At 43.8% G+C, this 8,780-nt stretch overlaps 2 protein-coding genes across 3 annotated transcripts; one reads left to right on the top strand and one right to left on the bottom strand.

The window, feature by feature from the left end:
- Positions 1-312: 312 nt before the first annotated feature.
- LOC135331523 (uncharacterized) lies at positions 313-3,873 on the bottom strand. 2 transcript variants are annotated; one of them, XM_064526715.1, is made up of 6 exons: positions 2,415-3,873; positions 1,997-2,287; positions 1,743-1,944; positions 1,275-1,669; positions 965-1,166; positions 313-915 (listed from the first exon to the last, which is right to left on the bottom strand). In XM_064526715.1, exons 2-6 carry the CDS (start codon positions 2,255-2,257, stop codon positions 374-376), a joined length of 1,602 nt encoding a protein of 533 aa, XP_064382785.1. In that variant the 5' UTR covers positions 2,258-2,287; positions 2,415-3,873; the 3' UTR covers positions 313-373. The 2 variants fall into 2 exon arrangements, with proteins under 2 accessions (XP_064382785.1, XP_064382784.1); XM_064526714.1 differs by having other exon boundaries at positions 2,340-3,872.
- Positions 3,874-5,480: 1,607 nt separating this feature from the next.
- LOC135331517 (nitric oxide-associated protein 1-like) lies at positions 5,481-8,656 on the top strand. The gene is made up of 5 exons (XM_064526706.1): positions 5,481-6,564; positions 6,906-7,120; positions 7,172-7,303; positions 7,921-8,037; positions 8,262-8,656. Exons 1-5 carry the CDS (start codon positions 5,559-5,561, stop codon positions 8,550-8,552), a joined length of 1,761 nt encoding a protein of 586 aa, XP_064382776.1. The 5' UTR covers positions 5,481-5,558; the 3' UTR covers positions 8,553-8,656.
- Positions 8,657-8,780: the final 124 nt, after the last annotated feature.

Below are 8,780 nucleotides of genomic sequence, written 5' to 3'. Positions count from 1 at the left end.
TTACCGGGACATTTGCCGCGGCAATATTTTTACTGGGACAATTGCCGCGGCAAAACTGTTTGGATCGGTAAATACCGGTGTCACAGGACACGGCCTCCCCCAGGACAGGAGCTCCGGGGGGGGGTTCCGGAGTTTCTGTCCTAGGACAAAAGCTCCTACCCCAGGACCAGAGCTCCCCCATTCTGCGGTGCAGGTGAAAGTCAGTCCACAGGTAATCTGAGAGGACTAGTCTAGGCTACGAAGTAAACAGCCATAGACAAAGCCTAACTAGATGCAATAGATTCTGTATCTATTATGTTATAGATCTCAATACTCAATATATACAACAATGCAAGAGAAAGAAGTACAATAAATATAACCAAAAGTGCACAAATCATAAAGTGATGCAACCAGAACAAAACCAATTACCTACTGGTTCTTTGCGAATTTTGGCACAGCGATAGTGATACCACTCACTACATTTGTCACACATGACCATATCCTCAAAAGAGTCCGGTCTCTTGCACATGCAGTATATTGTAATGGCAATGGTTTGTGGTGTTGGTCTTTTGGGCATCGCTTTCTTTGTGCGAGGGAACCGTGAGAGTTTGCCCTTCTCAAAGCACTTAATGAGATGTGCTCTCATTTTGGCCTCATCAAACACTAGAGAATCCACATTATCGTTCATAGCAGCGTGATATGCAGCAGCAATGCTAAATAGTCCGCAGTTGTTAGCACCCTCTTGCTGCTGGAGAGCCACCACAGAAATCAACAGCCCATTGCATTGAATTAATGGGCTATACACTTGTGCTATCTGGAGCTCAGTACTTGGGGAAAGCGTTCCATTGAAGCAGCTGTCGTACAAATACAGTTCACCCTTAAACAGAGAAGTGGCAATCCAGTGCTGTCGTTCTTCAACAAAGAAGATTTGCACAGCTGCACGTGTACAAGTAAAATTATCATAATTACATAAACGTTGTCTTACCTGGGCCTTGATTATTGGAAACTGGTGGAAATGCCTTTAATTGGGCCAAGAGAGTATTATAGCAGCCTTCAAACTTAAGGAATTGCATCGATAATAACTGGTGGGCTGCACGCATATGCTTGTCGGAGAGCATACCACCTATTGCACTCAACACTTGTTTGTCAAAGAGGTTTAGATCTAGGGTCTTCAGCCACATCGTTCCCTATAATCATATACACAGAAGTCTAAGAATTGTACAAGATATATACACAGCTTATACAGAATATTCTACCAAGAAAATAGACATGTTATGATAATTATATATTATTACCTGACTCTTTTGTTTCTTCCTAGGAGGTGACTTGCAAGGATCTTTTGTGTCAAGAGGACGCTTATCACGCTTATCTTGCTTTTGAGAGGGTAGGTCAGGCTTTTGAGAGGGTAGGTCAGGTTTTTGAGAGGGTACATCAGGCTTTTGAGAGGGTACATCAGGCTTTTGAGAGGGTAGGTCAGGCTTTTGAAAGGGTACATCAGGCTTTTGAGAGGGTATATCAGGCTTTTGAGAGGGTACATCAGGCTTTTGAGAGGGTATATCAGGCTTTTGAGAGGGTAGGTCAGGATTTTGAGAGGGTACGTCAGGCATTCGTTTATTCTTAGGAGGTGATTTGACTGGAGAAGAGTGGTTGTCTTCAGAGCCAGGAAGAGTGTTTTCTTCATCGTTGGTTTCTGTAAAATGTTTTAAGCATAATTATATAGCAAGGAACACGACAGAAGGAGGTTATTGCTAGCCACACTTTACCTGGAGAGTAGTATTCCTTTAGCAGTACCCCATTGTAACACTTTTTCAATACTTTGCCGCTCCCAGACTGCAACTCGTATCTACCCTTGTCAAGGATCTTATGGACAATATATGGACCTTTCCAGGTGCAGTCCATTTTCCCTCCCATTCGATGAGAATTGGCCATATTCTTTAGCATGACACTGCTGCCAACTGGATAACTCTACGACAAAAATGGAAAAAAATAAGCTAAAGTTTGCTATATAAAATAATACCTTCAAAGAGTTATGCTTGTTGTCATACTGCTGCTTCTGTTTTTGCTGTGCAGCAGCAATGTTCTCCTTGGCATTGAGGTGACAGCGGTCACGAATTTCCATCAACCTTCGGAGAATTCCATCCATGTCTTTTCCGTCTTCTTCATTTTCAGTCTCCTCTCCACTCAATTGGTCAGCATCTCCTCTATCTTCTATAGCGTCGGCACCATCTCGTTGATCCATATCAAAAGTAACAGCTTTCCGCGGGTGGCGATTGAACATTAGGAAAAAGGGTGTGTACTTTGATGACGCCTACAATCAAAAAATAACATATGCATGCATGATATAATAATTAAAATTTTACCTGTTTTGATATGCGATAGGCATAAAGAGCAGCAGAGAGATGCTGATCCCAGTCATCAGTACTAGAATCGATTACCTTCTTGAGAGTGTTCACTAGAGTCTGGTTGAAGCGTTCATCAAGGCCATTTGTTTGTGGGTGGTAAGCACTTGATACGCAGTGCTGTATGTCAGTCAACTGAAAAAGTCGGGTGTTGATTTCGTTGACAAACTCTCTTCCTTGGTCTGATTGAATCACTTTTGGCCACCCATGCCTGCAAAATGTGTCAAACAGAAATTTTGCTACACCTTCTGCTGATTTTGATGGGAGTGGGGCAGCCTCAGGCCACTTAGAGAAATAGTCTGAAAGGGTGATAATGTACTTGTTTCCAGAGCTTGTTTCAGGTAGAGGTCCTACCAAGTCAATACCAACTCTGTACCAGACCTTTGTCACAGGGATGGGGTGTAGTTCTGCTCTGGGCTTCTGCAGTTGGTGATTCGTTCGTTGGCATTTGTCGCAGTGCTTGCAGAGCTGTATGACGTCAGCATGTAGGCCTTTCCAGTAGAAATCCTGAGCAACCTACATGCATGAAACAGATATAATTATACTTTATCCCTTTCCTTGCCATTCGTGAAATCTGGAACAGGAGCGTCTTTAGGTCGATCAATTAGTGTGGATCCGGCCTCACCACGCCTCCAAGTCATTCTATTAGTCTAGATCCGGCTAGCAATTCTAGCTGGGACTCCCAGTTCTAGCTCCTTTTGTTTAGCGTGTCAGAGACTGGGAGAAGATGATTGGCACTCCCTGGCTCCTTTGGATGTACAGCTGTCCAGATCCCTAGAACATACCCTCCATTCTGACGAGTTATCAGTGCATAGGGTGCTTACTAGATTCTTGCCAGCCAGTACAGTTCAAGCTACACACAGCACCGCTCAACTATTCTCTACCCCATTATCTAGCTAAATCTGGTCCAACTAGACAGCAGACACAGCTAGTTAATTCAGTAAAGCCAGGGGTAGCCCTACTTCTACGGTTGTTCAGTACCCACGGTAACAATTCCTCTGGGCTGGGCTAACTAGTTGAGCCACGCCTCCCAATTCTCAAGGCTAGGTACATGTCTCTGTCTAGCTGCTTCTTCAGCTTCTTGCTCAGTTTTGTGGCTTAGAGAAAGGCCAGCTACTCAGGGGGAAGAGTCCAGATGAAAGTCTGGCAGCCAGGTGACGTCCAAACGGTCAGTTATTCTTTCCACCAACTTTTTAATCTAGTCTAGTCCTGCTTGCACTGCTACTACTACTGCTGCCTACTGCTGCTACTCTTCCTAGCTAGTCAAAGGTTTCTTTTTTTTTTTTTTTTTTTTTTATAACTACATATGCACAAAGAGACATCAAAGCTTACATCAAAGGACACAGATTTTTAGCCTACTTGACTGATAAGGCGGTTACCTAGACTACAGTTTGTTTGTCAGGGAGGAGCTCACATACAACTTCATCTAATTCATCATAACGATTCCTTACCCATTGTTGTAATTTCTACAACAGATTGCCAAGGAAAGAGTTATAAGATATGATGATAAATATACCTTTCCATAGGTCTTGTCTCTCCCAAAATGCATCCCATCCAGTCCATCGTGGCACATGTTTAGTATCCTGCTTTTCTCCTCTTGCTTCACCACAACTCTTCTCATTCTATGCATGCCAGTGCTGTCCTTCTCAGGCAGGTATAAGCATTGTTGCTGCAGAGCATATCTTTGAGCTTTGTCTCTTATACTTCTCTTGTCATTAGTGGAAAGCCCGTCTCTGTATTTCTTCTGGCCAGCATTGCTGGCAGCAGTCTTGTACAGCAGTATGTCCTCATACTCTTGTTGAGTAGCCATTCTGATTGCTAACAGTCTATACATTTCGCATGCACGCGCACGCTTATTATACTAAAGCCAGGTTTTGACAGGGTACATGTACCCAGATGATATATCCTGGGGGCGGGGATTCTGTCCTAGGACGAAACCACCGGGTGGGAGGCAGCATTGTCCTAAGACCGCAGGCTCCGGGGGAGAAACTGTCGCCCGGAGGTTCTATCCTATGACACCGGGACGATTGCCCCGGCAAAAAGCAAAATTTTGTGGATGGGTAAATACCGCTCCAAGAAGTTTACTGAGCCATTTGCCGCGGCAAAAATATTTACCAGGCCAAATCTAATCATCACATGATGTGCACCTGATCTGCCTTGTGGTATATTTTCAGTGATCTACAAGTGTTATGGATGTTGTGATCTCGTTATTTGCTGCCTTTCAGAGAGTATTAAATTAGATAAGGTAGTCTTGTAAAGCTCAAACCACCATTTACTGGCACAGCTCAAACCACCATGGTCTCCGTTTACTTGGTATCTCTGAAATAGAACATTTATCTTTGTGACACGAAGGAAGCTGTGTTTAACAAGTGTATTGATTTATACTCATAATTGTTTCTTTGTTTTATAAAAGTGAACAACAAAAACTGTGCACCAAATCGGTATTAATGGGGGGGACAGGAAAACAATGGGGAAGTACAACTCTTTAGCAGACAGAAAGTCTTCAATTTCCAGCCTGGTCTTCATAGCATCACCAGCTCTTGTGGGAGTGCTAAAAAACAAAGATATACAAATAATAGCATGCACAAGTTGAAAGAAGAGCTATCTAATTACTTAAACTTATCTTACACAGAGGGGCTCTCTTTCTTGACTTGTTAATAGCTTGCCAACACTCTCTAAAGATGGTAAATACAAGATCACTACACGTAAGTACAGCTAGCTACATCCATAAAACTTTAATATACCACGAGGCAGATCAGGTGCACATCACGTGATGATTAGATTTGGCCTGGTAAATATTTTTGCTGCGGCAAACGGTTCGGTAAATGTTTTTGCCGCGGCAAAATAATGGCTCAGTAAACTTTTTGGAGCGGTATTTACCCACAAAATTTTGCTTTTTGCCGGGGCAATCGTCCCGGTATTAATTTTACCGAGCCAAACAGTTTTGCCGCAATTGTCCTGGTAAAAATATTGCCGCGGCAAATGTCCCGGTAAAACTTTTTTGCCTCGGCAATATTACCGGCACAATACTGACTCAAATTACACGCCATAAATACAGAGCTAGAGCTAGCTAGCTAGTAATAGGTGGGCGTGCCTCCTTTGTTTACATTCGAGCTACTTTTTACTTGTGATGACCATTTTCACGTGGCAAACTAGCTCTGAGCTCACTTGACTACCGGTATGTATTTTTTATGGACAAGAAGATGGATGTATCCACTTGCAGCTGCTATGAGGAGTATTGTCACTGCTCCAATATCCACTCTCCGTGTGCTCCCTAGACCCATACCTGCTGTGTGGAGGTCACCTCTCACTAGGAAGAGTCTGTGTGCACTGTCATCACCTAGCTTGCTGCCAGAGGCTAAAGACGTGGAGGCAGCATCTTCACTACTCTGTGCTGGGTGTGGGGCTCAACTGCAAACCAGGGACAACCGTCTCCCTGGATTCACACCAGAGCAGAAAATCACAAAATTAGAGAATACGATTCACGATGCAGACTCTGTTTCTAACGCAGAAATCATTTCAGACGCAAAAACGGAGCCCCTGATATGCCAACGATGTTTCTCCCTCAAGCACTACAATACAGCATTGAACATTTCTCTGAAGGCTGATGATTACCTCACCCATCTCAGCATACTTAAGGAGAAGAGAGCTCTCATTCTCCTCATGGTGGACGTTACAGACTATCCTGCCAGTGTATTCCCGAGCATAAGTATTCTCATATCCCCGTCTAGTAGAGTGCTCATAGTAGCCAACAAGACTGACCTACTGCCAAAGAATACAACAAAACAATTCTGGAAAGATTTTGAACAAATTGTATTGACTGAGACGACTAGTTCCAGCCTAACTGGTTGCGATGTTATGGGTGTGCGTTTCATAAGTGCACGGACTGGGCATGGTCTTGAAGAGCTCTGTGAGGAGATCACTAACTCATGGGGGAACAGAGGTGATGTGTATCTTCTTGGCTGCACCAATGTTGGCAAGTCTACTCTCTTCAACACCTTGCTGTCTCGACTGTGTGGAGCCAAGCCTGGGCAGCTGAGTACAAGTGCTAACATGAGTGCTCCAATGGCTACCATCTCTCAATGGCCAGGTACCACTCTTGGGTTGCTCAGTTTCCCCCTCCTCTCTGTGGGCAAGATAAAGAGACTCAGACAGCAGCAGATGAGATCACAACAAACACAGAATGGTACGTATTGCTTGACCAGTGATGTGTATATGCAAGTATATAATGCAAACACCTACCCCACACACACACACACATGCACACACACACACACACACACACACACACGCGCACACACACACACACACACACACACACACACACGCATACGCACGCACACACACACGCACGCACACACACACACACACACACACACGCATACGCACGCGCACACACACACACACACGCACACGCACACACACACACACACGCACGCACGTCACCATGCACACACACACATGCACACACATGCACACGCACACACACACGCACGCACGTCACCATGCAACCTGAATTCCCTCCAGATTACTATGAAGATGATGATTTGGAACAGTTGGCTTTCGACGATGAGAATATTCTAACTCCAAAAGAAGCTAAAAGACTCAAACAAGAATCGACTGATGTAGCCGATGTGTTGGAAGAACTAGGTATTGGGAAGAGAAGGAAGCCGTCACTAGAAGCCAGACCCTCCAACAAGTACTGGCTACACGACACTCCTGGAGCAATCAACAATGCACAGGTAAGTATTTCACGTTGTCAATCTCCCATTTATATTTACTCTTCCCCACAGCTAATCAACCTCCTCACGACAAAAGAGCTCAAACTAGCCTTGTCCAAGAAGCCACTCAAGCCGAGGACCTTTATTTTGAAGCCAGAGCAGTGCCTGTTCATTGGTGGGCTGGCCAGACTAGACTACCTGCAGGTAACTTAATGTGCATATGCTGCATAGAGCACTAGGGCTCAGGCTTGATTCAGTAGCAAGGGACCTTTCCTGAATGGTGATGTATGTTCTTTGTATGTACAGTGGATTGCAGTGCACTTTCAACAGAGAATTGCCTAACAGCAAAACCACAATAATATTTTATTACATGTAGATAATAATTTCTTAGCCTAAAACCCTAAACCTGTATCTATCTCTGGGAGTGGCTTAGTGGTTAGGGTGGTGGCTTCGTAGATCATATGATAGATAAGGCGTGGGTTCGATTCTCTCTTGGGGACTTTCTTCATTTCTTTACAAATCAATAAGTAATTTCCCTAACTTTTGAATGCATCATACTCCTATCAAGTACATAATCAAGTTGACGACCCAACTTTCCCTTTTTGGTAGATTAGGTTCTGTCTTTTTTTTCTTCTCAGATATGTGCTGGAATTATTGAATCAGAAGTGACCATATAATTATAATTTCAGTTTTGGCCCTGATACTGATATTCATATCTTACAATCTAAATTGTGGTTTTGCTGTTTGGCAATTCTCTGTTGCAAGTGCACTGCAATCCACTGTACTTACTCTGTTTCTGTTTTCTGTTTCTGTCTATGTAGGGTTCAGACTCCGCCTACTTTACAGTGTTTGCCTCGTCCTACCTCCCGGTTCACACCAGCAAGATGAGCAAGGCTGACACTGTCTACCAGAACCTTCTCGGATCACCAATGCTCAAGGTATGGTATTGTATAGCAAAACTTCGACGAGATTGCAATTACTAACTAGTTACGCAATGCCATCATTTAACAAGCTACATTTGAATCTTATCTTATCTGTGCATAATTATTACACCAACAAACTCATTAATGACCCACCCACCCACACACACCACACACACCACCCACCCACCTACACATACACACCACCCACCCACACCACACACACACACATACACACACAGATTCCACTAAATGAGCCTGAAGGTCGCCTTCAATCCTTCCCTCCCCTCGAGTCTCAAGATTTCTGCCTCACTGGTGAGAGTTGGAAGAGAAGTACAGTTGACATTGTTCTCTCCAGTGCTGGCTGGGTCTCTGTAACCCTTGGCCCTGAACTGGTTGCCACGGTGAGAGGCCACACCCCCCATGGGAAGGGGATGGTGATTCGTACACCGTCCCTGTATCCTGAGGCCATTAACGAGAGAGGCAAGAGGAGCAAGTCAGACAACACCAGAGCAATGTTCAGAGGAAAGTAATAGAAGACAAACAAACAACATACATCTTGTATGTATCTTTGTCACTTTAATTTTTTGTCAAATTCCTCACCAAAAGTTATGGATTATAATTATTGTTATACTGTTATTGTTGTTGGTATAATTATACGTACTGGTATCTTGTTTGTATCATGCCAAAAAAATTTTTTGATGGATGGTATACATGTGGAGGATCAAAACCACTATCAAAAACATACACTAGGTTGCCTT

This window comes from Halichondria panicea, chromosome 2 (genome assembly GCF_963675165.1).
Source record: "Halichondria panicea chromosome 2, odHalPani1.1, whole genome shotgun sequence".
NCBI classification, from domain to species: domain Eukaryota; kingdom Metazoa; phylum Porifera; class Demospongiae; order Suberitida; family Halichondriidae; genus Halichondria; species Halichondria panicea.
This window is presented reverse-complemented; position numbering and strand designations above follow the sequence as displayed.

Excerpts from the sequence above, each read along its gene's own strand:
- LOC135331517 (XM_064526706.1), top strand. The coding sequence starts at position 5,559 with ATGTATTTTTTATGGACAAGAAGATGGATGTATCCACTTGCAGCTGCT. Across the intron at positions 6,565-6,905 it reads ATCACAACAAACACAGAATG|ATTACTATGAAGATGATGAT; the intron begins GTACGTATTGCT and ends AATTCCCTCCAG. Across the intron at positions 7,121-7,171 it reads GAGCAATCAACAATGCACAG|CTAATCAACCTCCTCACGAC; the intron begins GTAAGTATTTCA and ends TCTTCCCCACAG.
- LOC135331523 (XM_064526715.1), bottom strand. The coding sequence starts at position 2,257 with ATGTTCAATCGCCACCCGCGGAAAGCTGTTACTTTTGATATGGATCAA. Across the intron at positions 1,945-1,996 it reads ACAAGCATAACTCTTTGAAG|AGTTATCCAGTTGGCAGCAG; the intron begins GTATTATTTTAT and ends TTTTTGTCGTAG. Across the intron at positions 1,167-1,274 it reads GGAAGAAACAAAAGAGTCAG|GGAACGATGTGGCTGAAGAC; the intron begins GTAATAATATAT and ends ATATGATTATAG.